The 27119-nt window shown below is 43.0% G+C and overlaps 1 protein-coding gene across 5 annotated transcripts in view; it reads left to right on the plus strand.

Moving 5' to 3' along the window:
* LOC116944988 (endophilin-B1-like) overlaps nucleotides 1–26461 on the plus strand; it is a 64467-nt gene extending 38006 nt beyond the window's left edge. For all 5 annotated transcript variants that reach the window (XM_032958998.2, XM_032958999.2, XM_032959000.2 and 2 more), the window contains 4 exons: nucleotides 3299–3388; nucleotides 16772–16872; nucleotides 18064–18259; nucleotides 22907–26461. In XM_032958998.2, the coding sequence (XP_032814889.2) occupies nucleotides 3299–3388; nucleotides 16772–16872; nucleotides 18064–18259; nucleotides 22907–23014 (495 nt within the window). In that variant the 3' untranslated portion in view covers nucleotides 23015–26461. The remainder of the gene's footprint in view (nucleotides 1–3298; nucleotides 3389–16771; nucleotides 16873–18063; nucleotides 18260–22906) is intronic.
* The last annotated feature ends 658 nt before the right edge of the window (nucleotides 26462–27119 follow it).

Raw genomic sequence — 27119 nt, forward strand, 5'->3', positions numbered from 1 at the left:
CAGCATGAGTCAGCATATGATGAGTGAGTCAGTGTATGATGTGTGAGCGAGTGTATGATGTGTGAGCGAGTCAGCGGCAGTGTGAGTGAGTGTATGATGTGTGAGTCAGCGCACGATGTGTTAGTCAGCGCATGATGAGTGAGTCAGTGTATGATGTGCGAGTGAGCCAGCACACGATGAGTGAACCTGTGTATGATGAGTGAATGGGTCAGTGGTTTTGCGAGTGTATGATGCGTGAGTAAGCGCATGATGAGCGAGTCAGCGCATGATGTGTGAGTGAGTCAGTGCATGATGTGAGTCAGTGTATGATGTATGAGAAAGTCAGTGTCGGCTCCCTCTGCTCGCGCCGTTGAGCCCCCCCCCGGCTCCGCCGGCCCCCCCCCCTGGCTCCGTTGCCCCCCCCCCCGGCTCCGTCGCCCCCCCCCGGCTCCGTCGGGCTTCCCCCGGCTCCGTCGGCACCCCCCCCCCCGGCTCCGTCGCCCCCCCCCGGCTCCGTCGGCCCCCCCCTGACTCCGTCGGCCCCCCCCCCGGCTCCGTCGCCCCCCCCCGGCTCCGTCGCCCCCCCCCCCTGGTCCCGTCGGCTCCCTCGGCTCCTTCCGTCGGCTCCCTCGGCCCCCCTCACTAACGGCCCCGCCAGCCGCTGCTGGGAGCGCCCCGGGAGCGGCCCGGGAGCGCCCCGGGAGCGCCCCGGGAGCACGCGCGCCTCAGGCGTCATAAAGCTATGCCCCCCCCCCCCCCCAAAAAAAAATCGCTGTTAACTATTGTCATTGTAGTGTAGGTGTTCCCCAGGACTCATATACCACCATTGCAGATCCCATGGTTCAGTTAGGGGGCCAGACTTAGGGAGTCACCCATAATCCCACAATGCACTGCTTCACATTAATGCCCCTAATCACCAGTGCAGCGTTGGCTCGGTGAGAGGTGCTAATATTCTTTGGGTCTTACGGTAAAGTCACGTAGATAGGTTCAAAGTACTTTACCAAAAGACCCAAAGAATGTGAATTCCTGCAGTCACGAAAGCTTTAAGTCGAGAGGTGCTAAGTTTTATTTTCCTGGCATCACTTCAACCCCGTTGTGCTGGTCCTGCCTAGTAAGATACATTGGCAGCCCCCAGGCTAGGTATTGACTGAGCAATCGCATCAGATGTAAACGAGACCCAATGTGTATTGCCACACGCATTGCGAAGTGGCCGACATGAGAACGGCGGCCGTGTAACACTCCCGTGTGTGATTGGAATCTGCACATGTCGACAACGGCGTGCTCGATTCGGAGTAGGCATCTGCCACTCGCGGAGTACAATGCCAGCACTTCGCCAGCGGCAGGTTTAAACCTGACGTTGGAATTGGATCTCTTTTTTGTTGTTGAGATTTGCTGTTGGTGTGTTTAAGTGGGACTCAAATTTGAGAGCCTTGCCAGTCGTCACTGCCTTTGCATATCACTCGGCAGTGGAGGCTAACCCCCAAATTGCTGCTGGAACACTTTTCCTATTTAGTGTCACCTTACATGCTAAGTAAGACCTTGTCCGTGCATATGACTGATTGCTCACAACCTCCTCTGCCAGGTGTAAGACAGGTATATAAGTTTAGAAGACAAGTAGCCATGGGGCCCCTGTTGAGTAGCCACAGGGTCATACGGACATTATTAATTGAACAGTTACAACATGTAATGTACATGTCCTCCTGTATAAAAGTTGATGGTGGGGGGGGGGGGATTGCCCCCCCCCCTCTTGTCGCCTATGTGCCTATGCCCATTGTGGAGAATTCTAAGTTTCCAGAAAGGCTAGTCTAGAGTTTTACTGCGTGCCCACTTAGAATTTTGTAGAAACATTCAGCAGTGCAGCCAAGTGTTTATAACTCGCAGGGCTTGCATACAAATTTACTGGCCAGACAAAGTGTCCCCTAGATTTTCCCAGATTGTGCATTTTTAAAATATATTTTATCTGCAAAATCTCTTGAGATGGAACATCTCATTTGCAAGGGTGGCCAGAAAATACAGTTTAGATGAGCTGTTCATGATTTTTTTTGTTCAAAAAGGTCTCCAATGTAAACTTTACCCATCGCTCACACTGCCACAAAAAATCGATTTCAAAATGGAAAAGGCCCGGTTTCATCAGTTACACTGCAGGGCCTGCACACCGTCACGCTGGCTTGTTGCCTTGTCTCGATTTGTTCGTCCAAATCACTGGCTTCTTCGCTGAACCATAATCACTCTAAGAGGTAGAAAAAAAATACAACTGAGGTTTCTTAGAGTCGCTCCATAAGTCTTCCCTTTGCCAGTTGCATCCTTCGGTGAACCACACCTGCTGTGCATTGCACAACCGTACTTTTGAGATCTCACTGTAATACACGCTCCCTGGTGACGTGCTGCATTAGAGGTGAACTGAGACGCAGGACCAGGTGCATGGAATTGGCAGCAAGTGCAAGATTCACGCAGCGTGTGCCTGAGAATTGAGCTTAGCACTTACGACCATTTCCCAGAGCAGTGAGTGGTGTTTACTTTAATTAAAGTTTCAGAGTAGCCCTGTGTGCAGATACCGTGCACTATTATAATTTTCTAAGCGGGACTGCATACATTGCATCTCCTACATTCTCTTGGCCACATTGACCCAGGCGGCAGGGGAAGGAACAGTCGTTAAGCTTGCGCACCGAGGATGAGACCCCGTCTGCCTTATAAAGCCCAATTAATTGCATGAGCCTTAATAGGACATTGTGCTTTGCTAGACTACAGCAGTTAATCCCAGTTTTGTTCAACCCATTAACAGTCGCACATTCATGCTAGTATGTGCTTATGAGGTTAAAACCTTACTGTTCTGATTATGACATTCACACGACCTCCATAGTGTCCAGACTTACAAATACCACAACATATTAAAGTGCAGTAGAAAATATATATATATTATGGATGAATGCCAGCTATATAAAAAATATATCTTAATTCTAAAAACTATTATGGATATCGTTTCGGATTTCTAGATCATTTTCGTCTTCTAATCATTAAACATCTTCATGCTTCTAAAAGTGATGTCACCCGATGAAACCAATTTTCTTTTTACAAACTTTTGACTTTTCCAGGTAAATTTCGGCAGGGAAGCAAGGAAGTGACCTATATAAGTGACGTCGTTTCCTGTGACGCCATACTTTTGTATCAATCTGAAACGTGATCGTATGTATAGGCATGGCTTTTAGACTTTTCAGTTTAATCCAAAAATCAAGCATATATCCCTTCTGCAATGATATTTTAACTCGTACAAAGAGACCATTTCCCGTGCCAAATGCGTGGCTGCTTGTCGTTCTAACAGGGTGAGCAGGAGGTGCGTGTGGCTCAGGCGGAGTTTGACAGGCAGGCCGAGATCACACGGCTTCTCCTGGAGGGGATCAGCACCACACACGTAAGTGCGAGATCGTTTATTCCAAGTAGCATAACTCTTACGGCTTTGTTTCCTAGAACGTTGCTTGCCATCAGTGTATTAGATAGTCACGGTGGCATCATCACCATCAGCAATGAATAATCTCCGCTCCTGGATTAAAACCTCCCCAAGGTGACGCCACGTCTCTGACGGTTTGGCGATGCAACCAACCAGCACCTGCACGCAAACTGATTTCATAGCTCCATCTGTGTGGCGAACGTTACCTTGGGGCACGATTCCCTCCCTTGGATGCCGCTCTGTCGTTATTCTCAACCTTCGGCAATCTCGGATTAGCACCGTTGGCTACGTTCTACATACATACATCTTCCCTTCTAGCGATGTTTCCTACCCGAGCCTACTTTAACCTGCCTATGTTCTGTAATACATGTGGTACTCTTTGTGCCTCAAGTGTACTTCCAGCATGCACCTGCCCATGCTTCTCTGTGCACTTTTCAGCTTTTGTTACAACTTCTCCATTGATGTCCTTGTTTCCATTTAATTTGTCATTGCAGATAATATCACTGATTAAGTCATTCTCCTTTTGCACATTAGTTTGTTGCACCGCATTATCGGTGGCACCAGGCTGATCTTACCTGTACAGTGTCTGATTGTTTTTTTTCGCGCATATGCGTGGGTATTTTAAGGATACACAATGATTCTCGAAAAGTAATTGGACAAATGCCCCAAGCGGCGTCCTCCGGAAAAGTTTTGAGACTGCAACTCCTTTCTGGGAAAACCAAATTGAATCTTCTCTTGAAATACAAACAAATCACGAGACGTCTTTGCAAAACCATGACAGGGAACTGCACAATTAGAGTGAGGTCGGGAATAATACACAGGTGGTGTGTCTACAAACTTTATACAGTTCCAAACTATAAATCATGAACAGCCAAGTAGGTCAGCATGAAGAGCATCATGCATAAAAAGCAATATCTAATGTAGAACTAAGACTCAAATTTAACAGAGAGGGTCCTTGCCTATAGCATCTGGCAGTTCAACATTGATTCAACCAGGCCTGATTCTGCTGATGAGAGACTCTGTCAAAACCGGTCCAGAGTTTTTTTGTTTTTGTTATGCCGAGTCAATTCTGCTGAAATATGCACTCCAAGAAGGCCAATGGGTAAGGGGCTATTTATATTTTAGATTTTTACATGGAAAAACCATATATATGAAGGAGATATATTGTCAGCTTATCTATTTTTTTATATTCTCCACAGAGATGCTACTTATTTTTGTGAAATGTAATATAGATAAATCCTGAGTGTGAATTTAAGCAGTGGGAAAGAATATGAAATGGGAGCTACATGGGCAGGATTGCTCCAACCAGTGGGCCCATCTTGGAGAGGGAATGATCCCTCACGCGGAGATTACCGCTTACATCTCATCAAGGGGATGCGATGAACACCGAGGCTTTACAGCTAAGCTAAACTTAACTGTCTCTAATTGTTATTGTTCTAGGTCAGAAGGCAGCCAATTTTAGACTAACTCTTAAGCATCAAATTCAGAGGAGCAAAATTATTCAATGGATATTCACCACTCTGAATAAATATGTATACGTGTATATTTTGTGAATTGCAATAAACCCCGTATATAACGTAACATATTTTACCTGACAGCTCATTTGTTCTCTAAGAGTTAGGAACCTGGCGACCCAAGTTTGATTCCATCGCCATGGCTAACATCAGTCGCAAGCTTTATCTGAACAGGCCCCACCACTGCCCCTACCCCCCCTCCGCCCTTGAACGATTCCGCACCGAAACACGTGGTGAAGTATGGTCAAATAGCCCCTGTGACTGACACGACGTGAGAAGGCCTTCATTGAGCAAGTGATGAAAATGTGCTGTAAAGAGATTTAGTACAGTAGTATTAATCATATACAGTGAGGGAAAAAAGTATTTGATCCCCTGCTGATTTTGTACGTTTGCCCACTGACAAAGAAATGATCGGTCTATAATTGTAATGGTAGGTTTATTTGAACAGTGAGAGACAGGATAACAACAAGAAAATCCAGAAAAACGCATTTCAAAAATGTTATAAATTGATTTGCATTTTAATGAGGGAAATAAGTATTTGACCCCCTCTCAATCATAAAGATTTCTGGCTCCCAGGTGTCTTTTATACAGGTAACGAGCTGAGATTAGGAGCACACTCTTAAAGGGAGTGCTCCTAATCTCAGCTCGTTACCTGTATAAAAGACACCTGTCCACAGAAGCAATCAATCAATCAGATTCCAAACTCTCCACCATGGCCAAGACCAAAAAGCTCTCCAAGGATGTCAGGGACAAGATTGTAGACCTACACAAGGCTGGAATGGGCTACAAGACCATTGCTAAGCAGCTTGGTGAGAAGGTGACAACAGTTGGTGCGATTATTCGCAAATGGAAGAAACACAACAGAACTGTCAATCTCCCTTGGCCTGGGGCTCCATGCAAGATCTCACCTCGTGGAGTTGCAATGATCATGAGAACGGTGAGGAATCAGCCCAGAACTACTCAAGGCAGCTGGGACCATAGTCACCAAGAAAACAATTGGTAACACACTACGCCGTGAAGAACTGAAATCCGGCAGCACCCGCAAGATCCCCCTGCTCAAGAAAGCACATATACATGCCCGTCTGAAGTTTGCCAATGAACATCTGAATGATTCAGAGGACAACTGGGTGAAAGTGTTGTGGTCAGATGAGACCAAAATGGAGCTCTTTGGCATCAACTCAACTCGCCGTGTTTGGAGGAGGAGGAATGCTGCCTATGACCCCAAGAACACCATCCCCACCGTCAAACATGGAGGTGGAAACATTATGTTTTGGGAGTGTTTTTCTGCTAAGGGGACAGGACAACTTCACCGCATCAAAGGGACGATGGACGGGGCCATGTACCGTCAAATCTTGAGTGAGAACCTCCTTCCCTCAGCCAGGGCATTGAAAATGGGTCGTGGATGGGTATTCCAGCATTACAATGACCCAAAACACATGGCCAAGGCAACAAAGGAGTGGCTCAAGAAAAAGCACATTAAGGTCCTGGAGTGGCCTAGCCAATCTCCAGACCTTAATCCCATAGAAAATCTGTGGAGGGAGCTGAAGGTTCGAGTTGCCAAACGTCAGCCTTGAAACCTTAATGACTTGGAGAAGATCTGCAAAGAGGAGTAGGACAAAATCCCTCCTGACATGTGTGCAAACCTGGTGGCCAACTACAAGAAACGTCTTCCCTCATTAAAATGCAAATAAATTTATACCATTTTTGACATTTTATTGTTGTTATTCTGTCTCTCCCTGTTAAAATAAACCTACCATAAAAATTATAGACTGATTATTTCTTCGTCAGTGAGCAAACGTACAAAATCAGCAGGAGATCAAATACTTTTTTCCCTCACTGTAGTAACAGTATTTCACTGTGTAATAATATTTATATAAATCTTGACTTAAAGCTTTCGTGACTGCAGAAATTCATATTCTTTGGGTCTTTCGGTAAAGTCATGTAGATAGGTTCAAAGAGAATAACAAAAAAATAACAAAAAGCTACGACGTTTCAATCGCAACACAAGCTGTCGTCATCAGGAAGAAAATAAATATCCTGATGACGATTGCTTGTGTTGCGATCGAAACGTCGTAGCTTTTTGTTATTTTGTATTTTCTTTGAACCTATCTACGTGACTTTACCGAAAAACCCCAGAATATAATATTTATATATTCTGGATTAACGTTTTAAATTGACAAGGAATTAGGATTGTGCAATATAAATGTATTTTCTTGTCTGAGATTAATTATCGAATGGGCATAGTTAAAATTATTTAAACTTATTAATATAATCAGCTGCCTGCTTATCGGGTACTGTGCAGATGGACATAGGCTGGAATGTACAATCAGGATAAATTCCTCTTTTGAACAATATTACACGACTAAGATAAACGATTATCTTTGCTCCTAAACCTGGTCTCGAAGGATAGTGTCTGGAAGGACATCTTGTCAGTGAGCTCTCTGAATTAAGCAGCTGTTCATATGAATGATTATTCCTGATCATATGCACCGGGTGTGCACTGGGTATGGTGGATGGTAATGGTCCCTGTGTAGCTTGTAGAATTACCATAAAGTAATGACTTGGGGCGACTTGGTGGCTCACGGGTCTAATGCTGCATTGCCAGGGTTCTTCACATCTTGGGTTCATGCAGAAGCTAAACATTTATATTGTCTTTCCAGCCTGCATGAGCCCTTACTCGTTCACACCGACACAGGGCCTTTGATGGTATCGGCCACATCAACAATGGAGACACAAAATAATATATCTGTGTCTAAAATAGAACCTGATTTGGTTGCACGTATCTATGAACAGACCTTGGTATAGAACAGAAACTCCCCTGGGTACATGTGTGAGGCCTATCGACCAGGTAATTGGGGAAGGCATGCATTCCTTTGCGATTGTGATATGATGTTGTACTGCTCGTGTGAGGTCCACCTTTGATATTTCTTTCCGCCTTGCCAAGCACACGTGCCTTGCAATTGATGATGCACCGGCAAAGGCCAAATCATTGGAAACTGTTTAAAAACTCAAATACAAAACTTTTCGGGAAAACAGCAATAAAACACTGTATACATTTGTAATAAATTGATGGCTTTTATTGTCCTGTCGTCCACTGCTCATGGCAGGCAAAATTGCAGCTGCTGACATTGCTGTTAGTGTGATTGATGATGACTGAGATGAATTGCCCGTGTAATGCGATGTCTGAGCGTGTGTTATTTCCTATACTTGTCTAAGTGGTGCCACACATTTTTGCCAACGAAGTCAAATCATTCAGGTGACCAGAAGAACATTATAGGCGTTATATTGCACCACGTATTAATGTGCAAACTAAATTGTTTATAAAAAAAAAATATTTAAACTTTAAAATCCCTTGAGATGGAACATCTCATTTGCAAGTTGTCCGGAGTGCCAGTCGACACATAGAAAGAACGTAACGACGTATGTACAAAACAAAATTGTGAGGGTATTCTAGTACATAGTTTTTTTTTACGAACAATTGTGGATGTATTTTGATTTAAAGCTTTCGTTACTGCAGGGATTCATATTCTTGGTTCTTTCGGTAAAGTCACGTAGAAAGGAAACAATAAAATAATAAATATAAAACAATAAAATTATCATGACGTTTCGACTGCAACACAAGCAATCATCATCAGGTGTGAAAACCACAGCAAGAAAATTTGAAAAAGTGCCATTTTTTTTAATGCAAGCCATCTGGCTACCATGAGAGATTCGTTCGTGAGGCTATCCACATATGCAAACACAGAGACAATTTCAACCGAGAAGATGGATTCTGGCTTAGCAATCGTTGGAAGGATTTGATAAACCATTTCGGGTCTTAATTGATTGTTCACGCTTACGGTGGCTTTCAGACCGCATACATTATTTTCGTCTCCCCCCTCTTTTCCGAACATAGATGGACTCGTCTATCTGAATAACTGCCAAATCGCTCTCCGTGGTGCTAACGTTAAAAAAACGCCACTTTTTTCAAATTTTCTTGCTGTGGTTTTCACACCTGATGATGATTGCTTGTGTTGCAGTCGAAACGTCGTGAGAATTGTATTGTTTTATATTTTTATTATTTTATTGTTTCCCTTCTACGTGACTTTACCGAAAGAACCAAGAATATAATTGTGGATGTGATTTAAAACAAAACGTACTACGTGTTAATCCTGTACATTATATAGCGAGCACTCTCTTGCCTTGGCAAATGCAGCCCTATAAAATAATTATGGAATTCAGCCACAGAATCTTGTAAAGTTGTCCACTTCAGTCTGCTCAATCTGCTGGTTGGGCCGAGTTTGGAGGCACTCTCAACCCCCCTTCACATTTTTTGAGTCTGGCCCAGGGAATTGGCGTGAAATTTCCCCATCTACATCTGAGCAGAATTTGGGCCGCAGCTCCCCACTACCATGGCAAAATTAATCACCCGCAGTAAATGGCATTTCCACAAATAGGCCTCTTTGTAAGACACATTCTCAGCCTAATGGAGCTGTCTTACAATTTATCTATTAAATATATTATTAACTATTAATCATTCATTGTTGATTGGTCAGATGTTTGGCTGACGCGAATAATTTATTAATGCATTGATCAGTCTATGAGTTTGTGATTTGTATGCGTGCAGGGCCTGGTAGAACAATAGCATCTGTAATGTGCACTAATTAATTAGCTTTAGTTAATGTTACACAATTGTATTACCAGTCTGTTAACAATGTACTAAGAGCACAATTACATTGTATCAACAAGTCAGTTGTATGGGTGTTTTGGGACGTTGAGCTGTGTTTGTTCCCAAGTGTAACAAACACCGAAAGCTTCAGGAAAACATTGGCCCAATAAGGCTGATAGACAGTAGTCTTGTTTTACTTGTTTACGTAGTGGAATAGATACACTTTGTATCGGTTTTTTTTTCTCTCACCCACAGTCTACCGTGACAGCACATTGCATTTTTGTACAAAATCGCGTTGGCTGCTTTGTGGGTTTTCATTAGATTACCATTACATTAAAATTCTGTTTGATACAGCAGATGTGGAATCTCATTTGAATTTAAAAGGAAATTATTTTCTTCTTTATTTGTAGAGCATTTGTGTCTCTTAATTCACCTGTTAAAATTGTAAGACTTATTAATTGTAAACTATGAATTTACATGAAAGCAATGTATAAATCCTGCCCCGTGATCTCAACCTTTTATAGCATTCCACTGTGGGATGAAATCCTTGTCACACATGAAATAGATTGATATTGGTACTTTTAAATATATATTTTTTTTATCAATTTTGCTTTTTAACAAAACAATTCAAACCTTTATATAGTCTGCCATTTTGACTCAAAGCTTTCATGACTGCAGGGATTCATATTCTTGGTTCTTTCGGTAAAGTTACGTAAGAACCAAGAATTGTCTGCCATTGTTGTAATATAAAAATTGTAAGGCCATCAATTATGCACACCATTAAGAGGAGCCTGGTGCTGGCCATGGTGTGCATCTTTGTAGCCTCAGCTGACAATCATCGGGAAGGGGGTTCGTTCCTTTTCCTCTGCTGCCTGGGAACAGGGAGATGTTATCTCCCTGGTCGAGTATGCAGGAGGTCGTGGGTTCCATCCCGACACTGACGCCTGTGTATTTGGAGTCTGCGTGTTTCTCTGCCCGTGGTCGCGTGAATTTTTCTCAGGGTTCCCTGGTTTTTTTCGCTCTCAATTTAGAGACATACATTTAGGTAATTTGGCTGCTATGAACTTCCACGTGATAAGCCACTTTGTTGAGCTATCATTTTTGACCAGGTCGCTTCTAAAAAAAGTGGGCTTTACCTGGTAAATAAAATAGTTTAGTTTTACTCTCTCTCGCTAAACTACTCAGCCTCTGTACATATGCAAATACCGTCAGCAGTTCTCTAAGAGGTACAATGTGGTCCTCTTGTCTTCGGTCACCATCAAAATAATTTTGAGCAAAGGTGACCCACTGACTGCATGAATAATATTCTTGGTTTTTTCGGTAAAGTCACGTAGAAGGGAAACAATAAAATAATAAAAATGTAAAACAATAAAATTCTCACGACGTTTCGACTGCAACACAAGCAGTCATCATCAAGTGTGAAAACCACAGCAAGAAAATTTGAAAAAAGTGGCGGTTTTTTAACGTTGAGCCTGAAACGTCGTGAGATTTTTATTATTTTATATTTTTATTATTTTATTGTTTCCCTTCTACGTGACTTTACCGAAAGAACCAAGAATATGAATCCCTGCAGTCACGAAAGCTTTAAATCAAACTGCATGACTAATGTTTAATTGTTTACCTGAATTGTTTCCATGTAACAAACTCACCTTGAAAATCTAAATTATATTGAACTGCAGTGGTGCAGTATCACTTAACAGGCCGTGAAACAAACACATGAATACATAATGTTTTGAAAACCTTTTTTTTTAATACTAATACTGATCGCATTGCAGAGCTCCATGAACACTATAGTTTAAATACATACTCAAAAGTACATTTCCGTGCCAGCGTACTGTTTTGTGTAAACACCTGAACAGTTTACCTCTTCAATGGGTGTATGGCTCATCCCTTGAAGTGTTGGGTATGACGTCCTGACATTTTGTTCCACATGGCTGGGAGCTTCTTCGGTACGTGAAGCGAAACGTCGGACATCACACCGAACGACACGCGGTCCATTTCAAAAAGCCCATCGGAGGGCTTTATAGCACAACTCCGAAAACCTGCACTCTACCTGAAACAGCTTTCCTGCAGTACTCTGCTCAGTTCAACGTGGTGCTCTATTTCCGTGTGAACGTAATGCTGATCTTAAAGGTGCATTGAAAAATTTGATACTCCGCGTGATGCTTCTGTTGTTGTGGAGTAACTCATGCAGCCAGCTATGGCTCTAGGATTTGGTGTTACATGTTATTTATGTAGTTTATTGTAAAAATTCGGTCACAGTCCCTGTGATCACTGTTACGTTGCAATTATGGCTTTATTTTTTTGGTGATTTCGAAAACGTTTTTTGGTTTGGATATGTTTGTTTTGTGTAGTACGGAGTTAGACTGATGGCCTTAATATAAGTTTTCTTGTGGTTGTTGTTTGACTTGCATCCTACTGGGATTACTTGCACACAGCGTTGGTGTACGGTGCTTTTTTCAGGAATATTTTGCTGGGTTTTTTTCATATATTTTCTGTTTGCACAGTCACGTAGTCACTTTAAGATGTTTTTCTTGCTCGTGTTTTTGTTTTTGGTTTGTTGTGGTTGCACCCGATTCAAGAGCCGAATGGCTCACAGGGCTATACCAAAATAAATAAACTGAAACTGAAGTCCTCTTGTCCAGGCTTTACCAATGTAATGAGGTAAAACTAATTTTGGCTTTCGGTCATTTAGGCTTTGCTTTTTTTTACTTCACTCTATCATCTATATTAGGTCCTGGTTATTAACTTCTTTGAGCTTTTCTACCGTGTGCGTGCCTACGTGTCCTTGAAATATGTTAGTCCCAGCAGGAAACATGACCTGCCAAAGAAAGAAATAAAAAAATGTATTGAATTAAAAAGGACTGTGAGCAAGGGAAATGTAGGTTTCACTGAATCATAATTGTGCTCTGCTCTCCTTGACTCACATGGTATGTATATTTTTTTTAAACATACTAATAATGAGGCATGTCATGATAATGTTCATAAGGGTGAACCGTTGTATACTGACATTAATGGTAAAATATTCTTCAAATGTATTAGAAGTTGCTAATGTTCTCAAATATTTAAACTACAGTGAAACCTTGGATTGCGAGTAACTTGGTCTGCGAGTGTTTTGCAAGACGAGCAAAATTTTTAAATAAATGATAATTTGATAAACGAGCGATGTCTTGCAATACGAGCAGTACGTATATGCTTTGTCTGCCGAGCGTCACGTGATCACAACTGAGCCAATGGTTCTTCTCTCTCGCTGCGGGATTGTGGGTAATCATCTCCCATGCTCGGTCTCAGTCGGCGTGCCTCACTCGTATAGTCAACATCCGTGCGAGCGTATACTGTTTACTATAGTACTATAGTGTTGTGACCACGTGTATACTGTTTACTACAGTACTATAGTGTTGTGACCACGTGTATACTGTTTACTATAGTACTATAGTGTTGTGACCACGTGTATACTGTTTACTACAGTACTATAGTGTTGTGACCACGTGTATACTGTTTACTACAGTACTATAGTGTTGTGACCACGTGTATACTGTTTACTATAGTACTATAGTGTTGTGACCACGTGTATACTGTTTACTATAGTACTATAGTGTTGTGACCACTGTTTACTACAGTGCTATAGTGTTGTGACCACGTGTATACTGTTTACTACAGTACTATAGTGTTGTGACCACGTGTATACTGTTTACTACAGTACTATAGTGTTGTGACCACGTGTATACTGTTTACTACAGTACTATAGTGTTGTGACCACGTGTATACTGTTTACTACAGTACTATAGTGTTGTGACCACGTGTATACTGTTTACTACAGTACTATAGTGTTGTGACCACTATTTACTACAGTGCTATAGTGTTGTGACCACGTGTATACTGTTTACTACAGTACTATAGTGTTGTGACCACGTGTATACTGTTTACTATAGTACTAGTGTTGTGACCACGTGTATACTGTTTACTATAGTGCTATAGTGTTGTTACCACGTGTATACTGTTTACTACAGTACTATAGTGTTGTGACCACGTGTATACTGTTTACTATAGTACTATAGTGTTGTGACCACGTGTATACTGTTTACTACAGTGCTATAGTGTTGTGACCACGTGTATACTGTTTACTACAGTACTATAGTGTTGTGACCACGTGTATACTGTTTACGACAGTACTATAGTGTTGTGACCACGTGTATACTGTTTACTACAGTGCTATAGTGTTGTGACCACGTGTATACTGTTTACTATAGTACTATAGTGTTGTGACCACGTGTATACTGTTTACTGCAGTGCTATAGTGTTGTGACCACATGTATACTGTTTACTACAGTACTATAGTGTTGTGACCACGTGTATACTGTTTACGACAGCACTATAGTGTTGTGACCACGTGTATACTGTTTACTACAGTGCTATAGTGTTGTGACCACGTGTATACTGTTTACTATAGTACTATAGTGTTGTGACCACGTGTATACTGTTTACTATGGTACTATAGTGTTGTGACCACGTGTATACTGTTTACTACAGTACTATAGTGTTGTGACCACGTGTGTACTGTTTACTACAGAACTATAGTGTTGTGACCACGTGTATACTGTTTACTATAGTACTATAGTGTTGTGACCACGTGTATACTGTTTACTATAGTACTATAGTGTTGTGACCACGTGTATGTTTACTACAGTACTATAGTGTTGTGACCACGTGTATACTGTTTACTACAGTACTATAGTGTTGTGACCACATGTATACTGTTTACTACAATACTATAGTGTTGTGACCACGTGTGTGTGCGTAAAGCATTTTTTTTTCGTGTCCAAGTGTAGTGACTGTTCTTTTAGTAACTGTACTACAAGTGAAAGTCATCCTACACAATAACCCTCCTCTCCTATCTCTCGTCTCCCTCACACCAGCCACGATTACATGTGATTAATACATTTGATTACTTTATGTTAAATTGAAATAATAAAAATATAAAAAGGTATTTTGTATTAATCATTTTGAAATGAATACAGTATTTTTGGGTTGTGGAACGAATCATCTCAGTTTCCATTATTTCTTATGGGGAAATTCGCTTTGATATACGAGTGCTTTGGATTACGAGCACGTTTCCGGAACGAATTATGCTCGCAATCCAAGGTTTCACTGTACGTATAACATGTTCAGATTAAGGTGTAAGACATTGCCAGTGAAGTCAGGGCCTATGCTATAGTCTGCCTATGAGTAAATCACCAGGAAGATGCTCGGCCTCATCAGATCTCAAAAGCTAAGCAGGTTTGAGCCTGGATTGACGATCGCCGTGCATAGAAACAAGTGTCGCAAGCTGCTGTGGGGCTGCATCATCTGCAAGGGGCAGAGTAGCAAGATACATTGTTGTACTATACTATGCCCCAACGTCTTTGCTCCAGTCTTCACCAACCTGCACTGATCAGCATAGTGAAGTCTGGTCATATAACCCCCACGACTCACACGGTGTGCGGAGGCCCTCATCCAGCAGCGGACTGGCAAAAAGGGCCATACATATACATGCTACAGCCTGCATACACAGTACATGCTACAAGAACTCGGGATGGGCAGCGAACAGAAATGTTTGGTGCTAATATACTCGCTGCTGAAGCGGACGTCGCAGGCTGCGTTTCGTGACATTAGCAGAGCCAAGCCCATTACTGAGAAAAACAAAAACAAAGCAGTCTGTCGCCTAGGGGCCCCATGGGGTTCAGAAGGCAGTAGGTGGTGGCAGATGTAAAAGTCATTGAAACAGCCCAAATTATTGCCCTGACACACGAGGGCTCAGAATAGCCTTAATCCAGGCCGTTGCTGAACAACGGTGTAGATGTAGACCTCCGAAGCGTTTTTGGGTTGCACCGCGCATCGTTCGGCGCGGTGTCCGTCATATTCATCTCCTGCAGAATGTCCCAGCATGTCGGGCGAACATCGCCCATCGTTCCGAGCAGCAAGCGGTGCAGTGCGAAAATGCAGCGGAGAGAGCCGTGTAGATCAGTGGTTCTCCGTCGGGGGTACGCGGACCCCTGGGGGTCACGTGGCAATGTCTCAGAGGGTACGTGAAGTGATTTATAAATGTGTGAAATTATATTCTTAGCTCTTTCGGTAAAGTCACGTTGAAGGGGAACAATAAAATATATATAAAGCAATAAAAATTCTCACGACGTTTGGACCATAACACAAACGGTCGTCATCAGGTGTGTCGATTTGCATTTATTTATTTTTAAACTTTTCCATGACAGAGGTTCTTTGTAAGCCATCTGGCTACCATGAGAGATTCGTTCATGAGGCTATCCACATATACAAGCACAGAGACAATTTCAACCGAGAAGATGGATTCTGGCTTAGCAATCATTGGAAAGATTTGATTAACCATTTCAGGTCTTAATTGATTGTTTACGCTTACAGTGGCTTTCAGACAGCATACATTAATTTTTCGTCTCCCCCCTCCTCTTTTCAGAACATAGATGGACTCGTCCTTCTAAATAAACTGCCAAATCGCTGCGCGTGGCGCTGACGGTTTTTTTATAAATAAATAACTACACCGTTTAAAAATAAATTTATGCAAACCGACACACCTGATGACGACCGTTTGTGTTATGGTCGAAACGTCGTGAGAATTTTTATTGTTTTATATATATTTTATTATTTTATTGTTTCCCTTCAACGTGACTTTACCAAAAGAGCGAAGAATATGAATTACTGCAGTCACGAAAGCTTTAAATCAAAAGTGTGAAATGATGTCATACATGATGAAATTGGTGAATAATCGTGCATGAATCTGGAAATATTGAAATAACTACGATAACATTTTAATCCATATGCTAACCTGGAATGATATTAAAGACCTCTCTAAACTGGTTGATCATAAACAGCGTGATTTCCAACAGTAAACAGTGAGCGTGAACAACTTACATCAAGCATGCAGGGTGCCTGTTAATTTTTGTTTTATTCACTTGCAGTTACTTAGCTAGTTAGGATACCACACAAAATGGACAATTGGTTAAAATATTGATGATCATTATTCATACGCTTATTTCTCAGAACCATGTTGGGTCAGGCAAGGGGGTTACAGTAGCCATCAAAGGTTGAGAACCACCAGCGTAGATCATCCCCCTGCTCTCCCTGCTGAAAACTTTGACTTGAGCGGCACGTTTGTCTGACTTTGTCGCACTGCAGGCGAATCACCTTAGATGTCTCAACGAGTTCGTGGAGGCCCAGATGACGTACTATGCCCAGTGCTACCAGTACATGGTGGACCTACAGAAGCAAATGGGAAGGTACGGTCTAATCGCCTCCACAAACTATTCCTATTGTTTATCAAATGCGTGCAGCCTGCGTGAACATAAGGCTACAGGTACGTGCCACTGATGTTAGCCACTTAATGACTCCAGCATACTCGCAGAATTGAAGCTTTCTGCGGAATCCAAATGCATGTCAAACTTCCACATTATAAATATATGTTTGTGTTCATTTGCATTCTGGTCTTGTGCCCAGATTTATTTGGGAAGCTGTCGAAAGTAAGTTTGGCCAAAACACTAATGCAATTCTGATGGACTCAGAGCTGCAGTTCAGCAGTAAACAAACTTTGAAATGTGAGTGCGCTGAACCAGGTGGGTATACATGATAATCCCGTACCATTGTTGCTTTCGGGTTGAGTGCTCATGGTATTAAATCACCAATCCACCCGAGCAGCCATTGGATTTGAGAATAGTTAAGAATATTAGGGATTGGAAGCAATATGAACCATGTGTTGTTATAGTATTAATTATAATAACCATGTCTGGTTATTGTGTTGTATCCATGTGTTGTTATGGCATGCATGAATAAGCACATGTACAAAAGACATTGAAAAACAACTCCAATAGCAGTCTGCATAATGCACAGACTGTGCACCAGCTCGCACCCTTATTGTCAAACTGACCTTTTCAATCTCACCCTGAGCATTGTCTCTGGGATGTTTTTTTTTTTAACGTGTTTGCTTGTTTTTATTCATTGCCCATATTCACATCTTGACAAATTGGCCAAGAAACACATTGTCATTAATCCCCATAGTTGGCGATGGAGACTTATTGGCTGGCGCGTTTTCTTAAAAAAATTGGCACAGATGTCTGCAAAATGCACAGCCGTGGTCGGATGGGACTGTGTGCTGTTTGTTGTCTTGGTGTGGTCTGGGACTATTTTTATTTTGCTGCCTTGCCCAAGATTGCAATTGTTGAAAAATCGTCAGGAATTGATGTACTTCTAGCAGCAATTTGTACTTAAATACTTTTAATGTTTTTTTTTTTATTTTCGCGTCTTGCTCAGCCTTCCTCTACTTGGCACTCCTGTCATGTGTTTTTGTTTTGCTTGTTGTTGTAACTTGCCGAGCCGCCCCTACTGGACGTCTGTAAAAAAAAACTTAACAACGCATAAGATTCTTTCAGTTCTGAACAAAGTTTTCCCGCTCTCCGCCTTTCGCGTGCCGTCAGTTTCCCGACGACGTTCCTGCCCAGCGGCAGCGCGCCACTGCCGCCCGTCACGGTGCCGATCCCGGCCGCCCCGGCTGGCGCGTCGTCGCAGCTCACGGCGGCCGAGCCGCAGCTGGCGAGCGGAACGCGGCGCGCCCGCGTCCTCTACGACTACGACGCCGGCGACAGCAGCGAGCTCTCGCTGCTCGCGGACGAGGTTCGCCGCTGGAGCTCGACAGCTTTCCTCGTCCTCGCCCTCGCTCTCTCCCGTTTAGCTCTTCCCGTTTCTCACCGCTTGAAGCAGGCTGCTGTTTCCCGGCACTTACGTCAATGGCAAGGTTTCACAAAACTCCAGTTCTCACTAAAGTGTCCCCTTGCCTCATTTTGTCAGATTTTGTCCATTCCAAAACAAATTGTCGCTAAATGCCGCACGCGCCTAGTGACTACTAGGCGTGCAAAAAGCGAAGACGGTTAGTGCAGGAAGTCATCGCTTATCTCGGGCGCTCTTAAGTTGGTTCCATATGGAACAATTACTTCGTAAGAAATTGCCTAAACATCCCAAGCAGGATCTTAACGAAAGTTTCATCGAGCTCATTTGGGGTTTTACACGTTTAGTAATGGAATGTTTTTTGAGACAAATGGGTAGATTTGAGATGGGAAATGAAGGAATAACTTGAGAAATGGAAAACAATCAATTTTAGAGGCTGGCGTCATGAAGGTGAGTGTTGTAAAGAGTTAAATACTTGAGATAAACGGATGCTCAAATAGGCGTAGCCAAGAGGAAATGAAAATCGCTGATACGGTTTACGTATATCAGGAGTGTTGACGTTTAAAAACATGTAAATCTAGACATGCAAATCAGGAGTATCATTGTTAAAGCAAACGACTTTGATCAAAGCATAAAAAGGGCTGGTGTGGAATGAGAATTGTAATATATGCTGGGGAAACGTGGACTCTTGGAGGTAGGTAGGTAGGTAGGGTGGGAGGGAGGGAGGGAGTACAAGCCGCTGAAATACAATTGCTTGAAAGCACGGTGTTAAAAATGAGACAAGATAGGCTGAAGAACCACCACGTTGTGTGGGTCCACGGTAACAGAAATAAAACTGCTTGAAAGGATAGAGCAGCCGCGACTAAAGTGGTTCCATCACGTGCGGAAAAGCAGGCTAAAATCTTGATTGTTGGCGCCTTGAGTTGAGGATGGAGAGAAGTACATCAGAGGGAAGGCCAAGGAAGAGAGAGAGATGGAGAGAGAGCATCTCTTGCAAGTCTAAATGTATTTTATTTGTGCAGAATTTTGTATTACCTTTATATGTTAATCACAGCAGAATCTCCCAAAACCCAATTACAATTCATCATCATAATGCCATCTGGTTATCCCTGCTAATGCTCCAGTAATGCTTTATCTGCAGTGCGTGCAGAAACGTTTGGAAGCACCGGTTTTACAGCTCAACAAGTACTGTGGTTGCATTTTAATGCACGTATTTGGGTTACATCTGTAACTGACGTGAAACACCCCATCATTGCATAATAATAGGGCAGGCTGGACAACCGCAAGTTTCAAACAAGACTTTAAAATGCATAAAAAGCACACAGCCTCTGTACATATGCAAAAAATATAATTTCCTGAAGAAGTGCATTATGGTCTTGTTGTCTTTGTGATCACCATCAACTGAGCCAATGGGACCGACTGATAGCAGCAGTGATGCCGTGAGAGACAACTGTTTATCATCCTAATTTCAGATGGTTCCCATAGGCAGACTTTGCAGCAGTGACAATTGGTGACTGTACAATGATGATGAGCCCCAATTATGACTCAACTGGTCGACGGTTGTCTGTTAACTAGCACTGCCTCACTACTGCTGTCAATCGGTCACACTTCTTCAGGAAAGGCTGATGGTTCTGTGCTTTTACACATGTTCGTGTCTTGTTTGAATATTGCGTATTTGGGTGCAGTAAACATTTTACTGTAGTACGGCATGCCAGGAGCTAATCTACCCTTTGGCAAGGCTAGAGTTGAATATAACAAAAAAAATGTAAACAAATAATCGCGGTCGTGTACCAATATCTGTCGCCAGATTTCAGTTGTTTTGAAAAAAAACGTCAATTCAAAAGGTCGGAGGAGCTTCCACGGATTTCTATCGGCTTCATGGCCTATGCGCACACACCAAATTAGGCATACTGTCCTGGGAGGGCAGCAAGGTGGCTTGGTTACTGTTCCTCATGTGCATTATTTAAAGATGTGTCATTCTTTTAAATGCAATGCTCGTTAGATATGTTCATGGCCGCGTCCCATCTGTAATGCTGCATGACCCCACGCCAACGTCAACTCGCACTGTTAGATGCAAAAATATTGAGTTTTTTGTTTGAATGGACAAGTGATTGGACAGATGGACGAAAAGATAGTTGAACACGAGCGCGTGAAATGCAAGAAGCCCACTTGATTTCACTGCAGCAAGGCAGCTGCTATTACAATACAACAGACATTTTATTATGTATCTTACGCAAATCCGTCTTTTCTGAAACACACCAAACTTGCAGTACGGAGAGGCAGTTCATGGCAAGCAAATTCTCAAGTGGATTATGCTTGCGTTCAAGCTCATCGAGGCTTCAATATGACCTCGACACTGACGTTTCAAATAGCTCCGACGTGTGTGCAATTTCGGCATGAGAGCGAGTATCCTGGAGGACTTGTTCTGTTCTAAATTTAGAGTTCGCTCACGAATCGGATGTGTTCGGCTACCGTAGTTTTCCATGCCGACATGCCCCTTCCCGCAATGTTGGTCGTGCTTTTAAAAGGATCAGAACGCGCCTGACTACAAACTACATGAAGGTGCTGATCCTGACGCCACGTGCCAAATATATTCTGTAACGTGTGCCAAATTCATATTCTTGGTTCTTTCGGTGAAGTCACGTAAGAGGGAAACAATACAATAATATTGTTTCCCTTCTACGTGACTTTACCGAAGGAACCACGAATATATATTATTGTTTCCCTTCTACGTGACTTTACCGAAGGAACCAAGAATATGAATCCCTGCAGGCACGAAAGCTTTAAATCAAAAGTGTGCCAAATTGTAGTGCTGCAAAGCGCTTGTTATATCTCACTATCTATTGTGTCAGGTTGCCCGTCGTAGTTTGGCTCGACGAGCTTTAGCAATGTCTGTTGTGTCCTACGAGTCTCTTCTGAGGAACCTGCATTTATTCTGATGGCTGGAAAGTTGAGATGTAGGATGGGAGCGTAACAGGAGCAGAAAATTGCTAGCTAAGCCGTAGGGAAGGAGCTGTAATTTAACAGCGAGTTTGGGGCATGCTGCGTGGTACAGAGCGGTACTAGAGGATCAGATGGTATCTATTTGAGAGCCAAGCCTAGCTTTTACCTTTTAGAGCTAGCACTGTAATGACGCCACTGGATTGATAATGAGCAAATCACTTGGAATATTCCGGATGCTGTCAGATCCCATTAGATCTCGGCAACTATGCAGGGCTGAACGTGGATCGTGCTTAGATAAGTGAGAGCCGTGCACAGACGCGTTGTCATTTGCGCTGCAGGGCAACGTGGTGGGAATCAGCGAACACTATAGCAAAATACATTGCTGCACTGTACTCTGACCTACACTGACGAGCTTGATGAAGTATGGCCAAATAACACAGCATGGGAAGGCCCTCATCCAGTCGAGGATTGATAAAGTCACAGTACGTGTACACGTAAAAACTTATGGATTATCACAACCATAGCCACGATTGGTGTGATGTAATCGAGGCAGGCAGGTGGCCAACAAAAATAGTGCCGTATGTCGCAAAGTAATTGCCTGGCTTGACCTCGCTGTTCACAGTCGAGCCTTGGCGTATGTGAGAGAGCTCCTTTTTTTTTACAAACATCAAGGCAAAATGTAAATAAACATGCCACCTTGTAGAAGGTTGTGCGTGATGTCATTTTATATAAACTTACCAAGGGTGATGGGCAAGCCTATTTCATTCTAAACCGTGGACTCAAAACGGGACACGTTTAACCTGAACAGACTTTTGGGGGCAAGTGATTATCTTATATGGATCTATATAGCGCCTTAATCTAAGGCGCTTCACAATAATGATACAATTGTACGTAAGATGATAGTGGTTTAAATACTAATCGGAGTTGTTAAAAGTTGTGTAGTTATGGAGGAATGTGGGTGTGGTTAAGGAGGGTTGGCGTTGAGGTACTGATGATCGGGGTAGTGATAGGGATATGGATAGTGATGATCGGGGCTGGGGGGGATCTTTGATTGTTGCCTTTCAGCGTAGTGGGAGTGCAGTGGTGCAGTGGTTACCGCGCTGCACTACGAATCCAGCGACCCGAGTTCAATGCCCGCTCACGGCCAACACCAGTGACGATTATCTGAACTGGTCCTGGGCCTCCCCTAGGTCGACTGGGCCTCAAATGAGTACCCGGTGCAGTGTGTAAACATCGCCACTGGTAAGACAACGACGGTCGGGCATGGTGGTGGCCACTCGCCCCCTCGTGTACCATGCCGGCTTTCATAGGTGCTCGCTAACAGCACTTGCCCCAAAACTCTGTTTTACCAGGTAAGGCCCACTGAGCTGCATAGCTCTTTTTCAAAAGTGACCTGGCCACAAATGATATCTCAACTTAAGTGGCCGATTACGTGGAAATTTATAGAAGCCAAATACTCTTCAACGTATGTTTCTGAATGTGGAGGGGAAAAACTGGAAGACCTGGAGAAAAGTCCACACAACCCCAGGGAGAACGAGCAAACTCCAAATTTACAGGCGTCAGGGTCGGGATCGAACCCACGACCTCCTGCATACCGGACGAGGTAGTTGACATCCCGCCACCGTGGCGTCTTCGTTGCGTGCGTGCGTGCAGGTGATCACGGTGTACAGCGTTCCTGGGCTGTGTTCCGACTGGCTCATGAGCGAGCGCGGGATACAGAAGGGCAAGGTGCCTGTGGCATACCTCGAGCTACTCAAGTGAAGCGGAAAAACGCTCGCCACGAAGCACGGCACCTCTCGCAAGCACGCAATGAGCGCACGCACGCACGCACGCCCCGGTCGCCGTCACCGGCGCACTGCCAGCCGACGTTGGCGAGGTGACACCTCCGCAGTTTGCTTACGCGCAGCGCAGGTGGCAGTTGTGATTACCGTTGCCGCGTTTTTTTGATATGTAATTTTTTCCTCTCTTTTCATTTCAAAGTTGCTGCTCTGCAGATGTGTGCTTGGCTTACTACGGGAAAAGTGCTCATTGTTCCGATCGGTGCAAGTGCGGGCGGGAGGGTTATGAGATTCTCACATCCACGCGTTGGTAGGCACGATTGGCAGACAGTTGAACCCTTGTCTTTTCTCTTTGGGCAACTTTGCCATTGCTAATAGCGGACTTTAAATCCCATGCTTTGAATGCGCAGGCATATATATATATTCTTTTTGCACATTTATTATCCTTAATATTCACTTTTACACTTTAATTTGAATAAAATGTATTTATATGCATGGCCTAACGCAGAGTCCTAAACTAAATACCATTAATTTCCCAAAGCTCTGACTTTGAATTATTACGTTTAGTTTCACTTAGGTCTTAATTACGTGTAACAATTCCACAGAGGTGCTGTTATCATTTACAGGGGAAATTACTTGCAATCATTGCAGGATACGGTCCATCTCACCAACCTTAGTGGCTTCCTCTTCTGAGCTATGTGCCACGTGATTATTTCTAGCAGACTCTACCCTCGCAGGTGGCTGTGAGATTTGAACTGTCCACATGCTGCAAACTCACTCAAGTGTTAAGATCTATTTAGTCAGCCAATTAGATATATAATTGCATTTAGTCTTTTTGAGCTTAATCAGATGTAGTAGTTCCACTGTTATTCTTATACTACCTGGATAGTTTAAGATGATGCCTCAATATGGATGTGATATGGACCAATTTGGAACTGCTGTACTTTTCAAATGGATTAAATGGACCAATGATACTGGCATGAATAAATTTAAAAAAAAACTAGTCAATTAAGATAGAATCAGTGAAGATTATTAATTATATAAAATCATAGAAAAAGCTGCATATTTAGCGTGAAATAATGTGATCATTTCTTAGCAATGTACTTGTTTACCAGACACTTTGTTTTCCAATGTAAACTGAAGTATGCTCATTTAAGAAAAATAGCTTTTAAAAAATAAAGGGAAGATTTAGAAATACTGACAGATATCTTCACTGACAGTCGATTTAAAGAGACTGCCATTACCTTAAACGTACTTTAGATGTCACGGTGAAAATGATACATATTTCACGACCTGATTCCTCCTGGGGATGGTTTGCCTCGCATTTGGATGCTGTGTGCATTGTTGTGTTTGTTGAGAAATGCATTTCTGCAATCAAAGATTGATTGTGTAGATTTATTGCACAAGCCTTGTCATTTTTTCCAACCGTCATCGGTTTTTAAAGTGTAATTGTAATTACGTACTTGTGTTTGATATTACGTCTGTATTTTTGTTTGAGTACTTGTTTGACAAAAAAAAAAAACATGTTGTCACTTTCTGAATGTTCAAATGTAAAAAAGCAAGCACTGCCCAAAACCGAGACGAAGATAAATTGTACCAATAGGCACTCCGACATCATTGTTCATTTCCGTTCCTTTGCTGAGCTTGAACTATAATTAGTTAACGTGGGGAAATGTCAGCGGGAGTAATGGAGTGGCTATGATAGGATATATTTAAAAAAAAAGTGTCTCTTCTCCGTTAAGTTACCATTCACTCTATAAGGGAGGAAACTGGAATTGTAAAAAAGAAACCATTGCCCGTTAACAAACAATGCAACAAAAAACAACGGCAATGATGCACAGGAGGGTTGTTGGATTTCCTTTTGTTGATGGGACAGGAGGTTCGCGAGCCGACGTGGAGTTGAGAAGTCTCCAAAGTAACATTTACTTCAAACATCCTTCGGCATCTATCGTCCTTCGTCTGTGAAAAATTTCGGTCTTTGCTGTTGCCAGTCGCTTTTGGTGATGGAAAGATAAAAGCAGAATTTAACAAAATAAAGCTCTCCCCCCAAGGTATTTCATAATTAACATATCTTCTTCTGTAGGTGACGCATGGTCATATAAAGTGCCTGACAACTTAATGATTTATTTTTCATGACCTTTCTAAGCCATAACATGGAAAAAAGATCTCCCTCATAAAAAAACTAAAATTGGCATCATACATTTTCTCGGAATACGGATGTGCTGCTGCTGCCGTGTCTGAAGGGCGCCACGGTGGCTAGGAGATGTTAACTACCTCGCCTGGTATACAGGAGGTCGTGGGTACGATCCTGATTCTGACGCCTGTATATTTGGAGTTTGCATGTCTCCCCGCGGTCACGTGGATTTTCCCTTCCAAATTTAGAATCGTGCGTTTCCAGTATTTGGCTGCTATACATTTCCACACGATAAGCCACTTTGTTGAGCTATCATTTATGGCCAGGTCGCTTCTGAAAAAGAGCTGTATAGCTCAGTGGGCCTTACCTGGTAAAAAAAGTGCAAAGTTTAGTTTATGCTGGGTATTTCGCGAAAAAGATTGCTATGCATATTTGCCAGCCACAGACAATGGCGCGCGCTTAACTCTGCGACACTCGCAATAGTAACAATTGCGAGTTGTCCTTCAATGTGGAAAATGTAGTGACGTTGTTCGACGTCGAAGATCTTCTTTGATGTCCTCGTGGTGCTTGTTTCTCAGTCTTGTCTAAACTAAGCATGCTACTTGTAAGAATGCTGTCGGTTGCTCTCTGTGTGGGTGTGTTTGCAGCTGGGAAATGAATTCCAGCTAAAAGAGGGCTTAGGGGCCATCCATTGAGTTACGTACGCATGGAGGGGGGAGGGGGGGTTAACCCAAATGCGTACGCTTGCGTATGGGGGGGGGGGGGGTTACTGACAATGTACTTACGCATAGGTAAGGGGGGGAGTGAAGCCTCGATAATAATTTGTCTACATTGGCCTTGAAATGAGTTAGATAGTCCGGCGGTGGACTATCTGTTTGCTTAAACACGTCAATATAATTCATCCTTGATCGTTTCTGCGTAGATTAAATATCGGCCGTTCTATAGGATTCGGGGGGGGGGGGAGGGCTCGTCAAGCAGGTGGGGGGGGTGAAGTTTTGACAGATTTTTTGCGTACGGACCAAATGGATGGCCCCTTAATCCTGATGCTGACCGCATCACTGCGATGCGTCGGCCAGAAATAGTTGCTCGCGAATATCACCAGCCAGTCGCAGTCTGACTAAAGCGAGGGGAATATTGTTTGTTCTTAATTGTGTGTGCGCGTGCGTTTGTTTGTGTGTTTTGCCACATCCTGCATGTGTACGTGCACGTGGGTAGGTGTGCATGCTTGCGCTGAATATGCCGTGGGTGAGGATGTGTACGCAACAAGGAAAAAATAAAGTCGGCTGATGCGATGGAGCTTCTGCTAAGATTTGCTGTTTGGCTTTGCCGCGGGCGTAGAGGTGCCCTTTGATGCATATGCGGCTGTGGGTTTTTTTTCCACCGTTAAAACGCGAGACGGGTGTCTGTACGACTTGGGAGATTCGTCTCGGGACATGATGCCTCTGTAGCGGGCACATACTGGCACGCTATGCTGCCTTGGTTTATAGAACTCATTCAGTGAAAGCTGCTATATCCAAATGCGGAGCAAATGTCACACTGCAACGCCCCTAGGTGTACTGGTGGGCATTGGTGCTGTTAATTATATAGAGAGGTGGGCTATTCTCGGTCTCCGGCATCGTTTAAGAGAATATATAAAGGGACACGAGATTAATATCTGTTTCGCGCTAAAATATAATTTATATTTGTAGAATTAACCGTGTACTCTATTTCACCGTAAAAAATTCTCTCCACGGATGCTTGCTCTCCCCTAAAAGATGTTTGATTTTATTTGGAGTAATATGAGTTTGCAGTGAGTGTTTTTAGATGGGGTTTTAACTCGGCAGTTGCGATCAGATCTGGAGCATTACTATTGAAAGGACTCCAAAAATATCTGCGGGCACTTATATCAGGTATACCGATAACCCAAATGGTAACTTTATATGTCCTGCCACAGATATGGTAACGGTACATCTAT

Source organism: Petromyzon marinus, chromosome 22 (genome assembly GCF_048934315.1).
Source record: "Petromyzon marinus isolate PM22_M1 ecotype Great Lakes invasive population chromosome 22, UKy_Petmar_22M1.pri1.0, whole genome shotgun sequence".
In the NCBI taxonomy this organism is placed as follows: Eukaryota; Metazoa; Chordata; class Hyperoartia; order Petromyzontiformes; family Petromyzontidae; genus Petromyzon; species Petromyzon marinus.